This window comes from Phacochoerus africanus, chromosome 1 (genome assembly GCF_016906955.1).
Source record: "Phacochoerus africanus isolate WHEZ1 chromosome 1, ROS_Pafr_v1, whole genome shotgun sequence".
Taxonomy (NCBI): Eukaryota; Metazoa; Chordata; class Mammalia; order Artiodactyla; family Suidae; genus Phacochoerus; species Phacochoerus africanus.
Genome location: NC_062544.1, coordinates 113,963,564 through 113,989,393, shown reverse-complemented (window position 1 = coordinate 113,989,393; position 25,830 = coordinate 113,963,564). Strand labels below are relative to the sequence as shown.

The following is a 25,830-nucleotide window of genomic DNA, read 5'->3' as shown; positions in this document are numbered from 1 at the left end:
TTAACATGGCTTGGATATTGTAGACTTTGGGACTCTTAGTGTTGTAGAGCTAAAATAGTGTACTGGGAGATTTAAAGGAGAAAAAGATATTCCAAAAAGTAAACCTGTAAGAGTATTCAATGGGTAATGTGGATTAATCCATATGGAGAATTCTATTTCAGTCTTAGAAAACATTTTCTATTTCTTGAAAGGGGGATGGGGAAGAAAGGATTTTCTTATCCCTATTGCATTCTTACTTTTCATTTTCTTAACTTGCGGGAAAGAGACTTTTCAAACCTTGAATGGGAACCAGAGCACATAAACTTTGCTAGGATGGCTGTGGTCTTCCTATTTTCCAGTTAATTTACAATGTTAGGGCTTTTATAATTTCAATGGGCTTTGGAAAATATGGGATAGATATTTTACACAGTTTCTGTTTGAATTTGTCAGAGGCTGGATTGGTCTGATTTTTCTCTTCCCACCCCTTCTTCTCTAAAGATTTATGATATTCAGACTGGCAACAAGCTGTTGACTCTGTTTAACCCAGATCTCGCCAACAACTACAAGAGGAACTGTGCCACCTTTAACCCTACAGATGATCTTGTCTTAAATGATGGCGTCCTCTGGGATGTCCGCTCTGCACAGGCCATCCACAAGTTTGACAAATTCAACATGAACATCAGTGGTGTTTTCCATCCGAATGGTCTGGAAGTCATCATTAATACTGAGATTGTATCCTTTATATCCATGTCTTACTTGCCATTTGTTAGCTAGTTTGTAATGCAGAAATAGTTTATCTTTCTACCAATACCTGGCTGAAATACCCACATAGCTAATAACCTGTTGCCTTTCCTTTGGTTGGAAGTGCTAGTGAATCTCCAGTGGATTCTTATCAGTATTGGTAATTATGACTTTTACTAGTGTATTTTCTTTGTATTAGGAAGATTGACCAGATTACTGCTTCCTACTTCCCCAAGTGTCAAATTGAATTTTATATATCTTTAGAAAGATTTTTTTTTTTTTTTTTTTGCTTAGAGCTGCACCTGTGGCTTATCGAGGTTCCCAGGCTGGGGTGCATTTGGAGCTACAGCTGCCGGTCTATACCACAGCCACAGCAATGCAGGATCCTTAACACACTGAGCAAGGTCAGAAATGGAACCTGCGTCCTCATGGATACTATTTGGGTTTGTTAATCATGAGCCATGATGGGAACTCCACTTAGTAAGTTTTGGGTAAAAGTTTTCCTTGACCACCCTCCTCCTAGTGGGACCTTCGTACTTTTCATCTTTTACACACAGTTCCTGCTCTGGATCAGTGTCGGGTGGTATTTAACCACACGGGGACAGTGATGTATGGAGGTAATCAACTTTTTCCTTTTCATTATTCTTTCTATTCTTTCTCTCTTCTCTCCCTACTCACTTAATTTGATACTTCCTGTTTAGAAATATCTCTCAAATGTGAATTGGAAAACATTTCAAAGTTGTAACATGAAAGATAAAATAATGGTTAAAAATAGTGACAAAATTTGTTGATAAGAATAATGTTGATTGAGAGTAAAAGATCACTGGCTTTTAAAGTAATGGGTAAATCTTGTATAGAAATAAATTTCCTGCAGTATTTTCCATGTGTAGCATTATGAACTTAAAAATCTTTGCATTTTTTTGTCTTGTGATTTTCTAAGCCTTTGTCTATGACAGTCGTTGGGAGCTAGATGAGAAGTTGAGGATATTGTTTGGATATGCAGGGAGGATGCTTTGAGAGGAACTAACTAGATGCACAGTGAATTTACTACAGGGAAGCTCACTAGAGTCTTGATTGTCCATTAATATTTTCTGCAGTTGTGAATAAAAGATGTTTCTGATTCTTTTTTTTTAAAATTTTATTTTATATTTTGCTTTTTAGGGCCACACTGCGGCATATGGAAATTCCCAGGCTAGGAGTCAAATTGGATCCACAGCTGCCGGCCTATGCCACAGCCACAGCAACGCCAGATCTGAGCCACGTCTGCAATCTACACTGCAGCTCACAGCAATGCCAGATCCTTAACCCACTGAGTGGGGCCAGAGATTGAACCCCTGTCCTCATGGATACTGGTGGGGTTTGTTTCCACTCAGCCACGATGGGAACTCCGGATGTTTCTGATTCTAATAGTGTTTTGCTCCCCTGCCCCATTTCCCCTCTCTCTCCCAACCAGCTATGTTGCAGGCAGATGATGAAGATGACTTAATGGAAGAGAGAATGAAAAGCCCTTTTGGATCATCTTTCAGAACATTTAATGCAACTGACTACAAACCTATAGGTAAGTGTGAAGGGGCAGGCATTGATTTTGTCATGTATTGGTGTTTCTTATTTAAGATCCTCCATTTTTCTGAGAGAGTTACAATTTTTTATTGAAAAGCAGAGGAATTATAGAAATATTAATGAACAGTCACCTCGAATTCCCTTAACAGAAAGGCTGGTCTTAAGATCACAGAAGTAGGAATTCTTGCTGTGGCACAGTGGGTTAAGGATCCCTTGTCTCTGCAGCAGTGCAGGTTCAATCCCTGGCCTGGCACAGTGGGTTAAGGATGCAGCTCAGATTTGATTCATGGCCTGGGAACTGTGGGTGTGGCCGAAAAAGAAAAGAAAACAAAACACAGCAGTAGCCCAGTGCTGAATCTCATCACATTCTGTTTTACAGCAACCATTGATGTGAAACGGAACATCTTTGACCTGTGTACAGACACCAAAGACTGCTATCTTGCTGTCATTGAGGTAAAGGGAGCTAGCAGAAACTCTACTGCTTTATTCTGATATTTAAGATCACTTTCAACTTACACTCATTTATAATCAAGCATTTCCTCTGAAATAACATAAGTTCTAAAGATTATGCATTCCCGGTAGTAGATTATGATAACATACTCATTTGTCGGGATGATGTACAGTATAGAGAAGTAGTAGGAAAATCCTTACACAGAACAATTTGGAGAGTCCCATCCCCTATTATCCTGGGCTCACACTGTCATCCCTTTCTTAGAAGAGTCTGGATCTCGCACCACAGGATCCTTGGAACAGATTTGTTTAGAGATGGTGGTCTCCTCCTTAATGCCCAGCCCTTCTCACCCTGTTTTTCTTTTTCTCTGTGTCTTAGGCATAATATTTTTATAGTTCTAGAATTTTGGGTATCACAAGCTTTGATAGTTACAGGGTCAAGATTGCATGAGTGCCAGTCATAGCTGAGGTGTGGGTGTGAGCCTTCTGAAAACTAACTGCTCCTTGTGGACTGACTGGGTTTTCTATTTCAGAACCAAGGCAGCATGGATTCTCTGAACATGGACACGGTATGCAGGCTTTATGAAGTGGGCAGGCAGCGTCTGGCAGAGGATGAGGATGAAGAGGAAGACCAGGTCAGTGGTCTTTGAAATTTATTTCTGCTGAAAAATGTTTTATAGATTATGCTCTTCTGGTTTTTGCTGTAGGTAGTGTTTTTTGCGTTTTTCGTGGGTTTTTTTTTTTTTTTTTAAATATTTTTGCTATAGGAGTGTTTGCTATCTATTGGCATATTCTGAAGGCCTGTCATGTGTCTTTGATCACTGAAAGTCAGAAGAAAGCAGATTTTTGTTATTGCAAGATTTTTATCAGTACCTGATGGTCCAGTGAGTTCCATTTATAAATGAATTTGCAGGTCAGCAACCTCTGATTTTGTTTTAGAGATTTCCTCGAACTTACCCTCAGAGCCAGTGCTCTTGCTTCAGGATAAGCAAGCCGCCATTTACCCAATGGGGAATCAATGAAAAATAGTGTCAATGAAAAATAGAAAAGTCACTCTGCTGAGATGGATCATAGAAATGGCTTAATCTTTATAAAGTTCTGGTTTGCATTTTCTCAGTTTTATGGCAGTCTATTTTCAGAGTAATAGAATGGAGTTTATAGATGAAGAGAAGATACTGATGCTTTTGAGAAATTAAATATTTCTAAACTGTAGGTAGATGATGTATTCCACAGAGTTTTGCCTTTTCCTTTTTCATAGGGGATTTTAATTTATGGTCATGTTATGCTAGGTGCTTATCTGTGTGGTGTGTCAGTTGGTGTCAGTTGATGTCACGTTATGAAGAGTTTCAGCAGATCTTTCCTGTCTACTAGGCTCATATCACATTCTCTTTGCAAGCATACACTCTCTAGGCCTGATTATGTAGACAAATCTGAGAAATACTTATTGCTGAGTAGTACAGAGTTGAAAATGAATGACTAGGTTTTTACTTTCTTGTTGTAGATAATGAAACAGTTAAAGTTTCTTTTTTCTAGATCTTGGGTTCATTTCTACTTTTTCTTCCACGATGGTATTGCTTGGTCTTGGTGCTTTGTCTCCTCTTTAAGGGCACAAATACGCTCTGGGTGAGGGCAGAGGCCACCATAGGATAAGAGGAAGCATAGTTTCTTCTGTTTGTGCTGCCATTGCTCTGTCATCTTCACCCCTCCCTTGTTGGTAAGTCATGCCCATTGGTTAGGGCTAATGGAATAGCATCCTTCTCCAGCAGCTTGTACCTAAGATTTAAAATAATTTTTACGAGCAATCTTTTTTTTTTTTTTTTTTTAGGGCTGCACCCGAAGCATATGGAGGTTCTCAGGCTAAGGGTCCAGTGGGAACTGCAGCTGCTGGCCTATGCCACAGCCACAGCAACGCAGGATCCAAGCCACATCTGCCACCTACACCACAGCTCATGGCAGTGCTGGATCCTTAACTCACTGAGCAAGGCCAGGGATCAAACCTGCATCCTCATGGATGCTAGTCAGATTTGTTTCCACTAAGCCATAATAGGAACTCCCTTTTTTTGTTTTTTAATTGAGGTATAGGTGTGTTAGTTGGAGGTATACAGTTGAGTGATTGAGTGATATACATACTCTTTTTCAGATTCTTTCCATTATGGTTTATTATAAGATATTGAATATAGTTCCCTGTGCTCTACAGTAGGTCTTTGTTGTTGATCTGTTTTACATATAGTAGTGTGTTTCTTTTAATCCCAGACTCCTAATTTATCTCTTCCTCTTCCTTCCCCTTTGGTAACCATAATTTTTTTTTTCTGTTTTGTGGATAAGTTCATTTGTATCATTTTTTTAGATTCCATATATAAGTGAAATGATATGATATAGGATATTTGTCTTTCTCTGACTTCACTTAGTATGATAATCTAAGTCCATTTATGTTGCTGCAGTTGGCATTATTTCATTTTTCTGGCTGAGTAATATTCCATTTTTGTGTACACATACATACACACCCCACATCTTCTTTCTCCATTTATCTGTTGATGGACAGTTAGGTTGCTTCTATTCTTGACTATTGTAAATAGTGCAGCTTTGAATGAACACTGGGGTGCATTTATCTTTTTGAATTAGAGTTTTTATCTTTTCTAGATAATATGCCCAAGAATGGGATTGCTGGTTCATATGGTAACTCTGTTTTTACTTTTTAAAGGAACTGCCATACTCTTCTCCATACTCGCTGCATCAATTTACATTACCACCAACAGTTTAGGAGAGAGTTCCTTTTCTCCACACCCTCTCCAACATGTATTTGTAGACTTTTTGATGATAGCATTCTGACTGGTATGAAGTATCATCATTGCAGTTGCAATTTGCATTTCTCTAATAATTAGTGATGTTGAGTATCTTTTCATGAGCCTGTTGGCCACCTGTATGTATTCTTTGGAGAAATGTCTATGTAGGTCTTCTACCTGTTTTTCGATTGGGTTTGTGTTTTTTTTGATAACTGAGCTGTATGAGGTATTCGTGTATTTTGGAAATTAAGCTCTCGTTGGTTGCATCATTTGCAAATATTTTCTCCCATTCTGTAGTTTGTCTTTTAATTTTGTTTATCGTTTCCTTTGCTGTGTAAAAGCTTATAAGTTTGATTAGGTCTTGTATAATGCCTTTCTTTATCTGTGAAGGTCTGAAGGTGCTTTGTCTACAATTAATACAGCTACCCCTGGCTTTTTTTTTTTTTTTTTTTTTGGTCTGTATCTGAAGCATGTGAAAGTTCTTGGGCCTGGGATGGAACCTGTGCCACAGCAGTACCCCAAGCCGCTGCAGTGACAATGCTGGATCCTTAACCCACTGCACCACAAGAAAACTCCTTGCCCTGGCTTTCTTTTGAGTCATGTTAACATAATATAGATTTCTGTGTCCGTTTATTTTTAAATTATATGTGTCTTTGTAGTGAGTTTCTTGTAGACAACATAGAGTTGGGTCCTTAACCCATTTTACTACAAGGGAACTCCTGCTTTTTGTAGTTTTAATTGAGTATTTTTACTTGTTTATTAGCATATTAGTTACACTTTTTTTTTAACTTTCTTGTGTGGTTGCACCAGAGGTTGCAATATACATTTGCAAGTAATCCAAATTCACTTTCAAACAGCACTTACTTCTTCATGAGTGGTGCAAGTACCTTATAACAAAATAAGTAGTCCTAAATTCTTTCCTTTTGCTCCTTGTTATATTGCTATCATTCATTCTACTTACATATAAAAGTGTACATAATTGACTACATTGGTATTATTATTTTGAACAAAGATCAGTTAAGAATAAGATGTTTATTCTGTCTTCACTTATTCCTTCTCCAGTGATTTTCCTGAATATAGATTAGAGTGGTTTTTTATTTTTCTTTTTATGGTTGTACCTGTGGCATATGGAAATTCCCAGGCTAGGGTTTGAATCAGAGGTGCAGCTGTGGGCTATACCACAGCCACGGAAACACTGGATCCAAGCTGCATCTTGACCAAGGCTGTAGCTTGTGGCAACACCAGATCCTTAACCCACTGATCAAGGCCGGAGATTGAACCTGCATCCTCACAGAGTTAGACTCCAGAGTTTCTAGCTAACCTTGATTATTTTCTTTCTCTCTGAAGAATTCCTTTTAACATTTCTTGCAAAAAAAGTTTACTGGCAACAAATTCAGTTTCTATTTGTTTGAAAAAGTACTTCTCCTTCACTTTTGAAGGATATTTTCACAGGTATGGAATTATGTAGGTTGGTGGTTTTGGTCTCTAAACATTTCAAATGTTCTACTACATGTCCTCTTGCTTTCATGGTTTTTGAGGAGATGAGGGATGTAATTTTTTTCTTTGTTCCTCTATACGTAAGGTGTTTTTTTCCCCTCCTGCTTCTTTCAGGATTTTTCCTTTATTTTTGATTTTCTGTAGTTTGAAAATGATTAGATTCAGGAGTTTGCAGGGCATTTACCTGCTCATTGTTCTCAGAGCTTCCTGGATCTATGGTTTGGTATATGACATTAATTTGGAGGGCAATTTTCAGTCATATTATTTCAAATACTTCTTCTGTTCCTTATTTTCTTTTAGAATTCCCATTATGTGTATGTTATGCCTTTTGTAGTTACCCCACTGTTATTGGATATTCTACTGTGTTTTTTAGTCTTTGTTCTCTTTGTTTTTAGTTTTGATGGTATCTATTGAGATACCTTCATGCTCAGAGATTCTTTCCTTAGCAGTATGCATCCATGAATAAAGCTCATCAAAGGCATTCTTCTTTTCTGGCCATAGTATTTTTGATTGCTGGCATTTCGTTTTGGTTCTTTGTTAGAATTTCCATCTCTCTGCTTCTCTTGTCCATCTTTTCTTGCATGCTGTCTACTTTATCCTTTAGAAAGCCCTTTGCATCTTTTGTTTTGTTTTGTTTTGTTTTTTTGCTATTTCTTGGGCCACTCCCGTGGCATATGGAGGTTCCCAGGCTAGGGGTCGAATCGGAGCTGTAGCCCCCAGCCTACGCCAGAGCCACAGCAATGCGGGATCTGAGCCGCGTCTGCAACCTACACCACAGCTCACAGCAACGCCAGATCGTTAACCCACTGAGCAAGGGCAGGGACCGAACCCGCAACCTCATGGTTCCTAGTTGGATTCGTTAACCACTGCGCCACGACGGGAACTTCCCTTCGCATCTTAATCGTAGATATTTTAAATTCTCGGTCTCTTAATCCAGTCTATCTGATTCTGGTTCTGATGCTTGCTTTTGTCTCTGCATATTGTATTTTTCCCTCTTAGTATGTCTTGTGATTTTTCTTGATAACCAGACATGATGTGCTGGATAAAAGGAACTATTGTAGGTCTTTAGTAATGTGGTAAGATGTGGGGAAAGGGGAAGCATTTTATAGTCCTATAACCAGGTCTCAGTCTTGTAATGAGTCTGTACCTCTGTACTGTGAACTTCACACATGGTTTTCCAATTTTTCCACTCCCTTTTGGTGGTACTGGATGGTTAGAGTGGGCCTGAGTTGGATATTTCCCTTCCCACAGGTCAGTTAGGCTCTGATAAAATCCCAGCAGATCAGGCTCTGGTCAGATAGTTTCTCCTAAGGGCAGTCCTTGTTAAGAAAAACAGTGTGTTTTGCTGTATTTCACAGTGTTACCTTTCCCCTGCCAGAAGCACAAGGGGGTTTTTCTCCATTATTCATCATGAGAACCAGGGAAAACAAAAGTGTGGGGACCCTGATGACTGGGTCCCCCAGAAGTTTTTTCTCTTAAACTTTCCTCAGAATTGTCTCCAGCCAGTGGTCAGTGAGAGTTCAAGTTTTCCTACCTTGGCACTGATTTCTATGGAGTTTTGTGTTTCAGGGTTTATGCTCTGGCAGGGTTCAGTCCTCTGCATTTGCATGTTGGTCTCTCCAATTTTGGGGGTAGTGGTTTGCTGTCACCTCACCTCTTTGTCAAATCTAAGAGGAGTTAACTGATTTTTTTTGGTTTGTTCAGTGAGTTCTAACTTCTTACATGCCTGGAAACCAGCGGTACCATAAGTTTTTAAACTCTATATGTATGATAAAGGACAGTTAGGCTCCTGAGTTTAAGCCACTTTACCAGATGTAGCCAGGAAATCCCTGTTATAGAAAGGATTTCCTTTAATGATTTCCAGCTGCATGGCCTGTAGGGGCCTCAGTGATTTCCTTAGTTTCATGGATGAGAGGAATCCACAGTGTATAAACCTCATGTGAGTTAGGAGGTATGGGTAAAAGAGAGAGGTCTTCATATGGATACTTGAGATCTTTGACTTATTTGCGACATGGATCTTCATGTTTTCTCTTTTTCTTTCTTTTTTCCTTGTCTTTTTTAGGGCTGCACCAGTGGCATATGGAGGTTCCCAGGCTGGGGGTCTAATTGGAGCTACAGCTGCCAGCCTACACCACAGCCACAGCAGGGCGGGATCCAAGCTGCGTCTGTGACCTAAACCACAGTTCAAGGCAATGCTGGATCCTTAACCCACTGAGCAAGGCCAGGGATTGAACCTGCATCCTCATGGATGCTAGTCAGATTCATTTCCACTGAGCCACGATAGGAACTCCTCTTCATGTTTTCTTGAGTGCTGTGCTATTTAATTTGTACATGTTGCTAGTATTTCTTGATACCAGAGTTTGCAAGTGGTATTAGATCCTCCAGACATCGTGTGGTTGCTTTGAGTCAGTTTCTTTCTTTCTTTTTTTTTTTTTTGCTATTTCTTGGGCCGCTCACGTGGCATATGGAGGTTCCCAGGCTAGGGGTCGAATCGGAGCTGTAGCCACCGGCCTACGCCAGAGCCACAGCAACTCGGGATCCGAGCCGCGTCTGCAACCTACACCACAGCTCGCGGCAACGCTGGATCGTTAACCCACTGAGCAAGGGCAGGGAGACTGAACCCGCAACCTCATGGTTCCTAGTTGGATTCATTAACCACTGCGCCACGACGGGAACTCCCAGTTTCTTAATAAGGTCTGTTCTTTTATTCTTGTGGCCTTTTGTTTCCTTAGACACCACCTTCCCTTCATGCATACTCTTTGCCACTTTAGCTGTCATGATTCAAGATGTAATTTATCTGTGAGTAGATATAGAAGGTGATGTCATACTGTTTATTGGTATATCATAGGGTGGTTGTAGACTGTCCTGTCCTCCATGGGTTTATGCATCACTACCCCTCTTATATTGATCCCTACAAGATGTCAGTTTTGTCTCAAGCTTCAAGTTCAAGCATGTTGAAGCAAAAAGTGGGTTTATTTAAACTTACTTATCAACTCCATTATACTTACTCTCCCATATCCTTCCAATTTATAGCACAGTGGGCAACAGTCTTCTCTGGGAACTGTAGCCAGGTCTATTTGATACCAGTGTCTATCTTTAAGGAGGAAGTCAAGAAAAGAAAAGCTAGATATTTTGGATCCTGGAGGGCTATTCTTGGGGTTGGCTTCATTCTTCTTGCTGGTGTGGAATGATGGATGAGAACTGAATCTTGGGTGACTGGCTGTGGAAGCAAGAGACCACCATAAAGGAACACCTTAAGTGTTCCTTTCTTCTGAGCCTACCCACTCCAGGCAGGCTTGGGTCAGGGAAGAGACTGATTTATTCATCTTCTGGGTTTTGTTTAACTTTAGTTTTGAGAGGTTAAGGGATAAAGATACTAGAGAGAGGGGTATGGTGGTTTTTAGGACTTCTGATTGGTGCAGGAAGGAAAAATAGAGGTTGAGCATAGACAGCCAAGGTCAAGAGGGGCAGATTCAGGAGGGCCCTAATGAGTGGCCTGAGGGCTCAGTCTGTGGAAGAACCTGAAAGCTTTCTAGCTGGGAGACGACTGGGTGTCTGTGTAAGTGTGCAATGTGGGTGACTTATCGTTGTTTCTGGATTTCTTAGGATAAAGGCACATTGTACTACGTACTGATATCGTTGTCCTTAAGCATCAGCTGGTACATTTCATGTTTGAAGGACATCCATTAAAGAACTGTTTTTACCCTTAAGCCCTAGACATTTTGATTTTTGAGTTAGGGATGTTTCAGTGGGATAATACTATATCTGTTTAAACTGACTTCATTCGTAACCTTAATTCTGTTGATTTGCATGTCCTCCTAGTATCTTGCAGTAGTGTTTTCCTATATTTACTGGCTCTATCAGATTTCTTCCCTCTATCTCTTCCTGGTAGCCACTTGATTTTTTTGTTTGTTTCACCTGACTTTAAAACTGGATACTTCATTTTCATGTGAATTGTTTGCTATTCAAAGTTTTGTCCTAGTCCAGATATCTGCTCTCAGGTCTTCTCAGATGTCCCAGGTATGACATGGCTCAGGGATGCAGGCACCTGGGGCTAACACCTTTGAATTTGCCTGTTCATCTTAGCAATATAAACTTAGAGGCCTAAATAGTCAGCTGTGATCTGATAAGGTAGTCCAACATAAAATGCCTGTATAAATGGTTTTCATTGGTTGCTTAAAAAAACTTTGTTGAGATATAATTTACATACCATAAAAATGGTTGTCTTTTACCATTATATTTAAATAAGCTTGGAGATTAACAAGAAGGGGTAAACTGTACCACTGCATTGTTGAATGAAAACATATACAATGTATTTGACAGCTATAAATATTTGATTTCTGAGGCTACTAATCTGCTAGCCTTCAGGCATTTGATGAAAGCAGAGATAAGCCACTCACTTATCAAAGCTCATACTATCCATTGGAATTTGGTATCTGTGTTGTTTTTAAAAATCCAGTCAACTTTAAGGAAAATATAAAACTAAAGATTAGCAAGTGATTATTGTTCCTATTTTGAAGATCCATTATATTTCAACTAATTATAGTTAATCTTAAATTTCTTTAAAAAAACAAAAACAAAAAAACCAAGGGAATAATGCTTTCTTTTCTCCACTCCGTTTTGGAATCTGGGACACACTGTGTGCTGTGCTTCCTGTGTGTTCTCCACTGCCTAGAAGCGGATGGTAAGAGTCTTTACTGATTACACACCTGCTGTAAGCTTGGTCATGATTCCTGAAAAGCCTTTTCTCCCTTCTAAAAATTTAAAATATATGTGAGTTAGATTGTGCTGGTGAGAAGAAAAAAACACAAGCATTTATGATCCTGAAATGAATCTATAGCTTTTGAGGATAGTTAGCACCAGGAACAAGTTTTCAGGAGGAGAAGCAGGAGTTTAAATTTTGCACATATAACATGTTGAAGTGTTAAGACAGTTGGCTTAGGTATTGCATTTTTAAAAAAGCTATCGTAGTTTTTAGAGTAACTGTTTTTAAAGTATGACCAGAGGTTTGGCTTTCTAAGAGACTTATATTTTTGAAGGCAGTACAGGCTGAAAGCTATTTCTCTTGAAAAACAGACATGTATTCAGGAAGAATTTTGAATGGCCTAGAAACTAATTTTAAAAACTCAATTTAAGTCTCAGAGAGGAAGACAGTTTGATGTTGGGGGGGAATGTCAGTAATACCTGTGCAGGAATACCTTGGAGATATTGCAGATTCAGTTCCAGACTCTATCGAATTTTCTTTTTCTTTCTTTTTAGGGCTGCACCTGCAGTATATGGAGGTTCCCAGGCAAGGGATCCAATTGGCTGTACAGCTGCTGGCCTACACCACAGCCACAGCAACACAGGATCTGAGCCGCAGCTCATGGCAACGTCAGAGCCTTAACCCACTGAGCAAAGCCAGGGATCGAACCCACAACCTCATGATTCCTAGTTGGATTCGTTTCTGCTGCGACATGATGGGAACTCCAGACTCTACTGCATTAAAGCGAGTATTACAGTATAGTGAGTGAGTCACATGAATTTTTTTGGTTTCCCAGGGCTTTTTATATAAAAGTTATATTTACACTGTACTGTAGTCCACTAGGTGTGCATTATGGCTGAAAAACAGTATACATACCTTAATTAAAATATACATTATTGCTGAAAATACTAACCATCATCTCTGCCTTCAGTGACTTACAGTAGTAATATCCAAGATCACCAATTATAGATCATCATAACAAATAATAATGGAAAAGTTTGAAATTTGGAGAGTTACAAAATGTGATGTGAGATATGAAGTGAGCAAATGCTGTTTGAAAAATGCTGATAGACTTGCTCAATGCAAGGTTGCCTCAGACCTTCAATTTGTAAAAAATGCAATATCTGCAAAGTGTAATTGCAATAAAACAAGGTATGCCTGCATTCACCTTTTTGGCTCTGTCATTAGGAGTCTTTGCATAGGGTACATTATTACAGAAAAGTAGAACTTTAGAACCAGAAGGTACTTTACAGGTCATCTTGTGCAGTGGTTTTTCATTATGGTGCACTCCACAATTTCTGGGGAACCTTTCTAAAAATCCTCCTGTGGAAGCTTCATTTGTGAAGACTGGTTCTGTCAGCCTGGGGCTTTGGCCTGTGTATTTTGGAAAACATTCCCAGATGATTCTGATGGTCATACCTGAGTAGGAACCACTGATGAAAATCACCTTATTTAATGAGAAATTGGGATTTAGAGAAGTTGGCATTAATTGGATGTTCAGTAAATAGTCAGTGCTTCTGTTGTAGTTCCGTGATACGGGCAGCATTATGGAGCTCCTGGGTTTTTTGGTCTGTGCAGGGATAAGACCACAGAGAGTTGGAGAGACAGGAGGGAGAATGTAGTACATGAGTGCAAGGAGAAGGGAGTACGGGGCACCCCAGAACTGTGGGAGGTGGTAGTTAACTGGGTGTGAGGCTGTAAAAGTGGCAGAAATGGAATGTGCTTGAGATTTCACTTGGTAACTTGGGGAGGTGTAGGAAACGTGTTCGGTCTAGGGGTGCTTGGAGTTCAGTTTTTGTTAATTTTTTGGCTGTGTCCCCTACATGAGAAAGTTTCCCGGCCAGGGATTGAACCTGTGCCACAGCTGTAACCAGAGTCACAGCAGTGACAACACTGAATTCTTAACCTGCTGAGCCATGAGGGAACTCTGGAGTTCAGTTTAGAATTAAGGGATTTTAAGTTTCTGTGGTACAGATGAGTAGAGCAATCTAATGAGAGTTCAGGATTTACGAATTGGAGGAAATATGAAGACATTTTTTTTTTAGCTGCATCTGTGGCATGTGGAACTTGGGGGCCAAGGATCAAACCCACGCCACGGCATCGATCTGAGTTGCTGCAGTGACAACACCAGATCCTTAATCTGCTGCACCATGAGGGAAATCCTAGAAATAAATTTGAAGTTGTAAGAACATCTGTGCCTAGGAGATCTTGCAGGTTATTATTAGATAAAGGTTAGCAGCCCTGGAGTTCCTTTTGTGGCTCAACGGTGACAAACTTGACTAGTATCTGTTAGGACAAGGGTTTGATCCCTGGCCTCGCTCAGTGGGTTGGGGATCCAGCATTGCTGTGGCTGTGCTGTAGGCCAGCAGCTGTAGCTCTGATTCAGCCGCTAGCCTGGAAACTTCTGTATGCCACCAGTACAGCCCTAAAAAACAAAAGATCAGCCTGGTGTGGAGGCCAGGATTGGTTAGTGTCAGTCACTATAGAGAAGCCCTGTGGTTGGCCATTCAGGACTTCATGTTCCTTTAGAAAGATTACAGTTATTGTAATAGGAAGAACAGACTAATTGACCACTTAGTATATGCTGGGCACTTTCCAAAGAGCTCGTATGCATACTTGCATATACATTTTTTCCCCCTTTAAAGCCTAACAACAACCTTATGAGGCTAAGTAAGTCCCTCCATAGCCAGTCATAGTGTCAGTAGAGTTTGGATATTGTGGAGGCATCCTGGCTCCAGAGCACATACCATTAACTGCTACACTGTAGAGTGCTATAGGCAGAAGCCAGACTGTCAGGTATTAGAGGAAGAGAAGATAGAGTGAGTGGATGAATGAGCAAGTGGCAGCTGAGGACCCAGAGGCCAGGAAGAGAGTTCATGTCACCTTTTCCTTTTTTTTAATAAAAAAAAAAAAATTATGGCCACACCCATGGCATAAGGAAGTTCCTGGGCCAGGAATTGTATCTGAGCCACAGCTGCCACAGCTCTGGTTACGTCTTATCATTTAACCCACTCCATTGGGCCAGGGATCAAACCTGCACGTCTGCAGCGACCTGAGCCACTGCAGTCGGGTTCCTAACCCATTGTGTCATGGCAGGAACCTTTTTCAGAAGTCTACTGATAGAAGGAGTTGGAAGCCTGTGTAGATTGAGAAGTTGTTAGGTTTGGGAAAGCTGAATCTCTTCAGAGAAGGTGAGAAGCCTAGTGGAGACTATAAACTATAGCAGTACTTCTGCTACAAGATTAAGTAAAGACAGGGTTTGTAAGCTCCTGGAAGAATTTGGAATGGTATCTGTAGTTGAAAGCTTAGACCCTGATTGACCTATTTTCTATGATTGTTCTTGACTTGGGACCTTTTTCTTAGTTCTCCCTGATCAGCTAAGCTTTGATGTTTTTAGAAATGAAGAGTGATCTTCCTTAAATTTGCTTGCCAACAGATGCCTGTTTTGACTCTTAAACCTTTTATATACCCCCTCAAGCATGGGCCTTTAAAATTATACTATCCTGAAATACTAAAAATGTATGTGCATTGTCCAAGTTCACACAGCATGAGGTTGGCAGAGCCAGGATTACAACCCAGGCTTGTTAGCTCCCAAAGCCTAGGCATTTTATCCTATTCTTTACTCTGAAAACAATGAGTGTGCATATCAATAACTATGTCTTAAATTAACTTCAGAATCAAAAATAAAAAGTTAACACTATCTTCAATTTTAAATGTACTTATTCTGTCTCCTAGAGGCATAAGAAACAAAGTGCTCACTTTCTAATGTACTTGTTTTTAACTGTGGTAATTTATTATGACTCCCTTCTCCTTTCCCAGTTACTTATATGAGCTGATGTGCTTGTAGGGGCCAGAAACTTGTCTGTGTCTCAGTGTGTTGTTATTACCTCCAAGTTTTCTCAGTTCCTTTCCAGTGGCAGTTGCTTAGTAGCCATCCGTGTGGAGGTGGTATGTGGCAAGGCTGTGGAACAGTGGTCTCAGGTCGTATGGGTGTGTATTCACACATTTGTGCAAACTCTAGGAGGGACCGTACACGTTCTTGTACAGGCATTAGGATTACTAGGTATTTAAAGGGGTCAAGTTTTTCCCGTATAGCTGCCAGAAATTTTTGAAAAGTATTAATCGGTGGGTTGAACAACATATCAAAGTCTAAATGGCGGTCACAAAATTATCAAAAGTTTGTAAAGCAGAGTTGTTCTGTTGATTGTGAACCTGATTTACATTACAGCTGATGAGCTAGTAGCTGAATAAGCACAGAGTATCTGGTTTTTAAGTGATTGGAATGCATCAGCTTTCAAAAATGTTTTTAAAATATTTTTCCTGCTTATGTAGGGCTTAGTCTGTGTTGACTTTTATTAGGCTGATGTGTTAAATGGATTTTATATTTTATTATTGCAGGAATTAGAATCCTTTTGCTACTCGCAATGCTGACAGTTGATGTTTGAGCAAGAGGATTAGTGACTGAATGTTGGTCACATTTGGGACCACCTGTCATCCTTATCAAAGCAAAGAGGTGTCTTTGTGTCCATTCTTGCTTAAAGGGAAACAATTTGGATCTTACTGCAAAATTGAAGTCTGGCAGATGCCAAAATGTATAATTTGCAAAGCCCAGGGCACCTTGAACCAAGTATTAGTTTTCTGGTAGTCTTCCTGCCTTTGGGAAGTTTTCTTAAGAATGGAAGAATGGACAATTTCTCTAGCATACTGTGTGTGTGCATGACTTGTAACAGGAAATGTGAGCATCTCTTAGTATTCTATATGGTAAAAGTATTTTGTTGGACATTCAGACCATTGGATGCTGTGGTAACACTGTTAGAGGTTTACACACATCTGTGGTTACAAGAGCAAGGTCAAAAATTTGAAGGGCTTAGGACTTAGCAGCTGTGTTCTTCCTGTTTTCCTAAGCATTGCTTTATTAGAATCCAGGTAGAAGCTTGTTGTTCGAGTGCCTCAACTGACTTCATTAGTTTGGTTGATGCAGGAGGGAAAGAGAGAAGAGCCCCTTTTTAGTTACGAACATTGAGTATTGATGGCAGAGACCACTGTGAATCAAGTTGTCCATTTCCTTGGATAAGGGCTGCATGGCCAGTAATGACTTCACAGAGTGACTAGTGATACTTGTCTGAGGGGTGCTCAAGTGTCTTGGGGACATGTATGTGCCCATCTTAGCCTTCATTGGCACATCTAGCTGACCCATGAAGTTGGCTAACCTAGTTAGTAGCCTTTACCTACTGACTGTCTCCTCCTTTGTCCTTTGGGAAGGAGGGAGAGACTTCGTATGTGGCCCTCATGGGCTGGGTCTCTATGTTAGTTCTAATGGACCTCATGCTCTCTTACTAGGAAGAGGAAGAACAGGAAGAAGAAGATGATGATGAAGATGACGACGACACTGATGACCTAGATGAGCTTGACACTGACCAGTTGCTGGAGGCGGAGTTGGAGGAGGATGACAACAACGAAAACGCAGGGGAGGATGGGGACAATGACTTTTCTCCCTCTGATGAGGAGCTAGCAAACCTGCTAGAGGAGGGAGAGGACGGGGAGGATGAAGACTCCGATGCAGATGAGGAAGTGGAACTGATCCTGGGGGACAGTAAGTCTAGGGCTGACCATGGGGCTAAACCTTGGTACCCAGGGAAAGGTTCCTTCCCTGTGCTAGCCTAGCCCAGAGGACAAGCCACACCAGGGTTCTGACTCCTCGAGGAAAAGCAGTTTCATATTTCTGATCCTGTGCACACTTTCATGACGACTAGATAACCAAGTGGCTGTTATCTCTTTAAAGGAGGTTGGCAGACTTCCATAAGGGCTGGACTATAAGTAATTTTGGCTTTGTGGGCCATATGGTCTCTCTTGCATCTACTCAGCTCTGCTGTTGTAGTGTGTGAGCAGCCAGAGACAAGATATAAATGAATGATGTGGCTGTGTTCAAATACAACTTTATTTACAAAGATAGGTAGTGGGGCTTGGTTTGGCCCATGGGCTGTATGTAGTTTGTTGACCCCTGCTTCAGAGGATTAACCTTGGAATGGAAGGCCAAAGTGTAGCTCTCCTGAGGGGCAGGCTGGGTATCGTTGGATGCAGCTGCTCATGGAGGTGCTGTACCTGCTCCTTTCTAAGTTATAAAGAAATAAAAGCCCTTTTGTGGGTTGGAGCCCTTTTGCATTTGCTTTTGCCTAGTCCTTAAAGACCCGGGGACAAATCTTTCTCCTGTTGTGTAAACTCCCCCTCCCCCTTTTTTTTTCCTTTTTCTTTTCCTTATTTCAAGTTATAAAGAACAAGTTCGAGTTTTTCTGGTACTTTCCCAGTAGGACAGTTTTTGAAGTCCATCGTCCCCTGCTTATACTGAGATCCTTAGTAAATCAGATAATGGTTCTAAGAGACAGTGAGCTCTGCAGCTGTACTCTGCATGTTTTAAGAGGACATACTGGGCAGCATCACTGTCACACCTGTCACTGTTGACAGACTCATGCTTACTCTGGCCCTGGTTCTTCCTAGTGCTGCCCTGCCTGACTGGGGAGCAATCCCTGTGATATCCAGCCATTTTTCATGTATTTAATAACCTGGCCAGCATTCTCACAGCCGTGGTAGGTATTATGCCTAATAGTGTAGCCAGTGTGGCCATTAAAATTTTAATTAAAAATTCACTTCATTTTCATGTCCACACTTCAAGTGCACTACTACCACATTGAATAGCACAGATATAGAGCATTTACATTGTTACAGAAATGTCTATTGTGCCTAGGCCCAACAAATGCCAAGCCTCTTCAGAGTAGATGCCTGGTTTTCATAACCACTGGTGTTGGTGGTAGGGAACAGCAGTGGGGTGGGGAGAGGGAGTGTGTTGTGTGGTAGGAGAGGGGAGGGGAGGTGGCGGCAGGTATTAAAGCATATGGGGTGAAAGATTCTCCTGTTCCAGTGACATGAAACCATTTTCTTTGGGATAAATCTCATACATGCTTCTAGCCCTCAAGATTGAAGGCAGTTTGGCTTAGGGGAGACTGTCCTTCTTTTGTAAGTCCTCTTGCCACTGTTGTATTTTGAGGAAGCTCTGTGGGGCTGGGAGGGAGTGCCTCATGTCTGCCCATCTGCTGTTTGCCAACTTCCATTTTTTTGTACTTGGAGGTTGAGGTGATTCAGTGAAGGAGGACTGGCCTTGTCCCTGGCCATGGTCAGAGAGCCAGGTAAGAGGGACTGAGGGGCAAGGGACACATGACAATATTGATGGGAACAGAAGGGAAAGTTTTGGAACTCCCGCTGTGGTGCAGTGGGATCGGCAGTGTCTTGAGAGCACCGGGATGCGGGTTCAATCTCCAGCGCAGCACAGTGGGTTAAGGATCTGGCGTTAGCACAGCCGTGCCCTGGTCTGTGGCTGCAGCTTGGATCTGATCCCTGACCTGGGAGCTCCATATGCCTCAGAGTGTCCCCCTTCCCCACCAAAAGGGAAAGTTTTACTGAACTTTTTTGTCATCTGTAACATGTGGTGCACAAGTTCTGTTTTCCTCCAATTATAGTAAGGTAGGTTGGGGGGCAGCTGGTACCTCTGACCTAAAAGGATTGCTGATTTTTCCATTTTCAGTTTGAATATAAATTAAATTTGTATTTGGCCTGTAAAATTCCTGCTTCTTTTATTAGTCTTTGACTCTTTAAGAAATTTCTTCAAGCTTAAGGGGTAATCTAGAAAACCCTCATTCTGTCAGCAATGAGGATGTGCCTTTAACTTAGTTGGGAATATTTATAAAAATTTGTGAAAAATGCCCTTGTAGATGACAATTTGAGGACATGTCAGTTTGGGCTCTAGAATTGAGGAGGCGATGTAGAAGTGGCATGTGCAGTGTGTACCCCATTGCTCCGTTTTAGAGAGACTGATGGTATAGCCTGCAACAGAGCAGAGGGAGCACTCTCTATACCCTTGGTTTGCTGATACTTTGCTTCACACTCATCATCGAGAGCATTAGCTCCTAACCTTTTGAGGCTTAAGAAGCTCTTTTAAGATATGATGAAAGCCATTGTGATGGATAGAAAACCACACCCCCATACCCCCCACATAACCTTGCCATAGAGACCCAGTGACTGATTTCAGATGCAGAAGCCCAGCCCTAGGAAGAGAAACACCTTCATTCTGAGGTCTTCATGTTTCTCTTTTCTGGTCAGTTCTGCTTCCCACCCGCCACCCTCCAAGCCTGTATGTTGTGGAGCAACAGGTTAAACGTGGCAGGGATTGACTGTAACTTCAACCGCCTTTGCCCTCAGGGCTTTCCAGAGGGAAAGGTGCCAGCCAGGGTCTGGGGTTGGGTATCTTCAACACTTGGAGGATGAGAAAAGGCTAAAGAAGGTAGAGAAAGGAGTCCTGCCACCTGACCACCAGGAGGGGAGTCAGTGCCTGACCCCTGAAGGTTCTCCCCCAAACTCTGTGCCTGACAGTTACTTGCTTAGATTGTGATATCCTCCTCTTACTGCATTTACAGTCCTCTTTAGATGTGATGCCAAGTTGTTAAGCCTTTTAATTCTTAGTAGCTCTACAGCTGATGGCTAGACAGATCTCAGGCAGGTGGGTCTGGCATTGTTGGTTCATAGATCACATGAGCACCAGGGGGATTCTGATTCCCCATCCCCTTCCCTGCAGACACTTCCGCCTGGGATTTTCAGCAAGATAGTGATGAGGCTTAGTTTGTGGTTTGGCTGTGTCAGGTATTAGTTTGATCTCCATCCTGCTTTCCTCCCTTCACTCCTCATCAGTTGTCTGGCCGTACTTGTGCCCTCTTAGACCCAGGAATACTGATTTTTTCAACCTTCTCTTTTGCTTACTTTCAGGACTTTGTTTAATCACAGCCACGCTTTTCTTGGTTTTACGTTATCCACTTCAGTTCTCCTCCTAAAAGAGATTGTAGTGAATGAAGGTTTGGAAACTTGCAGTTCTTCCTCAGCTTTCCCCCAGAGTTGAGTCTCTCCGATATTTGGGAAAGGGCAGATGAGGGATTCTTTGGAACCTGTCAATCCCTTTCCACATGGGGACCCCAGAGCCTGTTGGCATTTGCAGGGCTCCAGCTAAGGATCTGTTGTCCTACTGCCCTGGGGACCTTGTTAAAATTGTTTCACAGCTTCCTGAGCTGTGAATGGTCAAAATGGGCACTAAGACCTGACTTATATCCTCCCTCGGCAAAGACTAGGTACTGTTTCTCCAGTTTTGATCAGCCAGGCATGGTTTATCCACCTCATTTTGAGGGTTCTGTTATCCACTCTTGAGGGATCATTCCAGAGTTGTTCATGTGGTCTTTTCATTGCCTGGAGGGCACATGGTTGAGCAAAGGGCTCCTCGTGCCAGAGGCACCATGCCTGCCACCTTCTGGAGTTGTCAGAGCCACTTCCTCCTAGCTGGGAGTTCTCAGGTACTCCTTCTCTGGTTTTGCTGCAAGCTGGCTTGTACCTTTTGGGGACTTTGTTGCCTGTAGATTATATTCAGAAATTGCAGAGGAATGAATCCTAGGCTATCTCTGCTTTTCTGAGAACAAAATGGCTGAGGAGTTTAAGAGAAATCTCATCCTCGCTTGGGTTCAGCCTGCCTTTTTAGCGGTCCTGGGGGTCACATAGGCCTTTGCCCACCCCGAAGGACTCCAGAGGCCATAGGACTATGTAGGCTCACTCATTGCTCCCAGCAACCCTGCCCTTTTGCAGCCACTCAAAGCGCCATGGGCAAAAGCTTCAGAGAGGGCTTGCCTGGTTCCTTTTGGGCCATTCAGGTAGGAGGAAGACCCTCTAGGAAGCAGACAGCCCCGCTTCCAGGCCCTTTAAGAGGTAAGCCAGCAAGAGGTCCCAGAGGTAACCACCACTGCCAAAACAGTATATTCTCCAGAGCCAGCTCCAAGAAGTTAATTGATGTGTTTTCTTATTTCTGGAAACTGCTAATTACCCTTGCTCACACATAAATGTATGTGCATGCAGGTGCTTTCTTCCTGAAAGCTTCTTCTAAGCCTAGTGCATAACCTAGTCTCTCCCTTTTCTTACCTTTCAGCTGACACCTCTGACAACTCTGATCTGGAAGATGACATCATCTTATCTCTAAACGAGTGAGGAGCCACATGGAAGAGATTCTTAGCAGGCGAGAAAATAAGTCAAATGAATTCAGAACATCTTCCCTTCCCTTTCTCCCAGGGCTCTTATAAGGAACTGCATGCCCTGCTTTCAGAGGATTATGGCTTAGAGAGTCTCACTGGAATCTGAAGGTCCTTCTAAAAACAATAACAACCACAAAAAAAAAGACAACAGGGGTTAGGCCCTATTCTGCTTTCCCTTTCTCCTAGGATGGACGTATCTTTCCTCAAGGGAAAAAAACAAAACAAAACATGTCTCTGGGGTTATTTCACAATATATTTTCTTTGTATAATGTTCTTTACTTAAAGAACAAGAAATAGTTTTTTATAAAACTTAAAAAGAAAAAAAAAAGGCATTTATAACTGAGGGTATGAACTTATATCCACCAGGTCTCTTGTCCCGGCACTTCATTTTCTATGGAAGAAAATGATGTCTAAAGAACAATATAGAGGCATTTTTACATACGTATTTAAATGAAAAGGAAAATCGTGGTTTCTTAAATTGATAAGGATTAAGAATATTTTATTATAAATATAATATATGATTTTTTAACCCATTTTGTTGCCTCATATGCTGTCGAGTTAATTTGTTTTCCTTCATGCCAGAGGTGGGGGGAGGAAGACACTGCTTGTTTGCTGAGTAAATGCCTAGGTTCACCCACCTTCATGGTTTGGGGGCAGCAAGGTCATTGTGGATATTGGTTTTGTGGAGTTGAGGGAACTTAGGATATAAGTTCACTCCCTCTATTTTTCTTTGTGATTCAGTTTTTCAAAAATCTGTTCTTCTTCCCTTTCTCCCCAATGTGGAAATTACAAATCAAAGGCCTTTTTCTTTAATGTAAAGTGTATTTATTTAAAAAAAATACAAAATAAACTACAAGTCTGTCTTCGTTTGTTTATGGCCTTTCCCTCTTCTTTTTTTTTTTTTTTTTTTACCAAAGTAGGGTCTGTCCCTTTCCTTTCAGCTCTAGCCAGGCAACAAAGAAGACGCCTTCCAAGAGAGGCAGTCCAGGATGGGAGGAGAACACCGTCTGCCCAAATAAAGCACTCTGAGGAGAAAAGCAGCTTAGGCACAGTGTCCAGCCCTGGACTGCCTCCTGCCCCCAGAGGACTGGGCGGGGGGCGTAGGGGTCACTCAGGGCACTGTCCACTGGCCACACCTCTCTTTCCTAGGTTCTGAAGCAAGAAGGCAGCTCCAGAGTAGAGATTTGGTGGAGCTGGAGAGTTAGGGGTCCTGGGATGTTTTGGAGTAGTGAGCTGGCAAAGCTAAGGAGTGAAAGCATTTTGGCCATCCCCATAGTTGGGTGACTCTCGTGACCTTTTTTAAGGGAGTACAACAGTAGACCCAGGCAGTTCTTCAGTTTTGGTGGTTTAGGGGCATCTGGGGCTTGGTCAGGCTGGGTTTGCAGGTCTTTCACAGGCCTCTAAAACTGGCCTGTGATTAAACTGTGCTACCAACAGGAAAAGTACCGGGTGCTCTTACCTTTTCACTCACCCTGCCCCACTCCACCCCCTTCTAGGAGACCCTAGTCTCTCTCTTCCTTTGGGTTCACAGGGTTTCTATCCTAGAGTTATTTATAGCTTAAGAGACTTTTCCCCCTTTACTGAGAAAAGTGGACAAATGTGAAGTAAACAAGCAAGACAAGACAGCTAAAACTCACCAGGGGCCGGTAAAGCCCTGCTGGGCTTCGGAGCACCATACAGGTCATCACACACATGAAGTAGGCCCGTGTCACACAGGCACCTCTTGGTCCTCTACAGAGCAGAGGTCTCAGCTCTTACATTGCTTCATGCCTCAGCTTAAACACGTTGCTAACACCTAACCCGTGGAATATCTGACTGCTGATACACTAGAAGAAAACAGGTTAAAGTCAAGCAGTACTAAAAGCATTGTATTCTAATTATTAACTCAAGCAAGCCACTGTCTCCCTGAACTCTGCCAGCTGCTCCTGGGAGCACTGCAGGTCTCTCAGGTGGAGATGGGGACCTCTAATAGGAAGCAGAATCCTGGTTGACTTGACAACACACCCTTAGGGAAGTGCCCGAAGAGGTTACGGAAACATCAGCCCTTTCTTACTCTGCCAGGGCTCAGAATCTGAGTCACTGAGGAAGAAACATGTAGAACAGTAGCAAACCACCAGTGGGACAAATTTTGCCTTTAAGCCACATCTCAGCTAGGACCTGAACCCCCGGAGGCGGCACTGGATGCCTGCAGCCACATCATTCTCTCTCAGGGGCAGCAGCACCATCACCCAACCAGGGCCTTGACCACGTGACCTACCCTTGCTAGTGCTGGCCAAGGCTGTTCTGAGAGACGGTTACAGAATCTGCTGTGTCTTAAGAGCAGAAGGAAAGAGTTGAGAAGAGGGTCCAGGGAAGAGGAGGACAGTCAGACAGCGGGGTGTGGTTCTTCACCAAAACAGTCATTCATTCTGGGGCTTGAGAGCACCTGTCCCTGAAGAACGGTGAATAAAGCAAGGGTGTAAGTGTCTTCTCCAACCAGGTTACCCAGCAGGTTTCTGTCTAGACAGGCTGGGAGGCATAGTACTCTGGGGCCCAAGCACACACTCTATAAAGGAAGAGCCCAGAAAAGTTTGGGGCTTAAACAGAGCTTGGCAGCTCTGGCCGGTGACCCAGACATTTGGTAGTGTGCCTTCACCTCTGCCTCATCTGCTCTATACAAGATGAGGCCCACTCCTGCTTCTGGTGGTGCCAATGCCTGGAATGGTGCAGCTGTGGCTTGTGCCTTGCACTGCTTTGCTCAGATACCTGGCAGTGGTGACCAAAGCTCAAGTACAAACAGGCAAGCACATCTAACACTTCCCTGTGTTAAATGTTCTGTTAGGAACATGCTTGTTCTCTCATGAGCACCAGCTGAAGCCCAAGGAGTACTTCCCAGGCCCCTTCCTTTAACTGCTACAATTATTAAGGTCTGGAAAAGTCACCTCTTTCATTGTCCTGTGGAAAGGCACATATTCTCCATGAATGCACACTGAGGCCCTGCCTCTACCTTACAAACTCTCAAAACATCCCAGCTGTCACCCGTGCTGCCTCGTGCCAGCCAGGGTAGTGGACCAGACCCAGAGAGAGGACGGCAGGACCAACAGAACCCAGAGCTCCTGGTCACTTGGGACTCATTTCCTTTACTGGAGCTCCTGTTCTCCTTCAACCTTGACTGTGAACAAGTTGGAACATCTTTTGGAACATCTCAACTGCCACAAACATTCTGGAAAATGGTGTTTGAGCTATGTTCTCTTGTGACGATTGTTGTGTGACTGATTTCCCTCTCTGGTCCCTGACACTGCTGGCTTCATTGGCCAATGCTGGTCATACCCTCAGCAGAGACAAGTGGCCAAAGAACGTAAGACTTCTCTGAAACCATTTCTCCCTCCCAGCTTGAGGATGCCTCCACATTCCTCCCCAGCTCAGCCTGAATGGCTTTGAGCTCTGGCACTGCCCAACACCTCGGCAACTGTGACACTTCCCCACAGAAGCACCTATCTTCCAGGGGTCCCCACCTCCTCAGTATCAGGGCAAGAGGCCAAGGCATACGTTCCCATCTTGAACCTGGCAAAGTTATGACAGTTAACAAGAGTATTTTCCTATAGCCCACAGGACTCCCTCAAAAACTCTTCAGGCCAGCGATTCAGTGTTCCTCACAAAGCTCCAGTGACTGGGCAGAAGCCCAGTCCATTGACACATCAGCCCCAAACAGCTGAAGGAAAAACCAGAATTCACAAACACCAGGAAAAGTTCAAGAATTAACCCATGAAAGCTGCTGCCTACTCTCCATTCCAGCAAGTGGCTTCCAATGTGCCTGGGAGTCCGAGGCAGCTGTCTCCAATTGGGTATCCCCGGGCTGCTGCATTAAGGCTAGAAGGGAGGCTGAACAAGAGAAAGAGGTGGCACAGATCCATGGCACCCAAGACCCCTTGGCATTAATATTGCACTGCTCCTCCCATGACAAGACCATGCAACTGCTTAAAGA

The 25,830-nt window shown here is 42.5% G+C and overlaps 1 protein-coding gene across 8 annotated transcripts in view; it reads left to right on the top strand.

Moving 5' to 3' along the window:
• The window catches only part of DCAF1 (DDB1 and CUL4 associated factor 1), a 79,302-nt gene extending 57,274 nt beyond the window's left edge, over positions 1-22,028 (top strand). For 4 of the 8 annotated variants that reach the window (XM_047775469.1, XM_047775499.1, XM_047775455.1 and 1 more), the window contains 8 exons: positions 478-711; positions 1,244-1,337; positions 2,174-2,278; positions 2,660-2,733; positions 3,264-3,365; positions 11,686-11,694; positions 17,095-17,347; positions 21,764-22,028. In XM_047775469.1, the coding sequence (XP_047631425.1) occupies positions 478-711; positions 1,244-1,337; positions 2,174-2,278; positions 2,660-2,733; positions 3,264-3,365; positions 11,686-11,694; positions 17,095-17,347; positions 21,764-21,822 (930 nt within the window). In that variant the 3' untranslated portion in view covers positions 21,823-22,028. Of the gene's footprint in view, positions 1-477; positions 712-1,243; positions 1,338-2,173; positions 2,279-2,659; positions 2,734-3,263; positions 3,366-11,685; positions 11,695-17,094; positions 17,348-18,876; positions 18,936-21,763 lie in introns of those variants that run through there. The other 4 variants (XM_047775486.1, XM_047775477.1, XR_007134360.1 and 1 more) reach the window with 3 other exon arrangements.
• Positions 22,029-25,830: the final 3,802 nt, after the last annotated feature.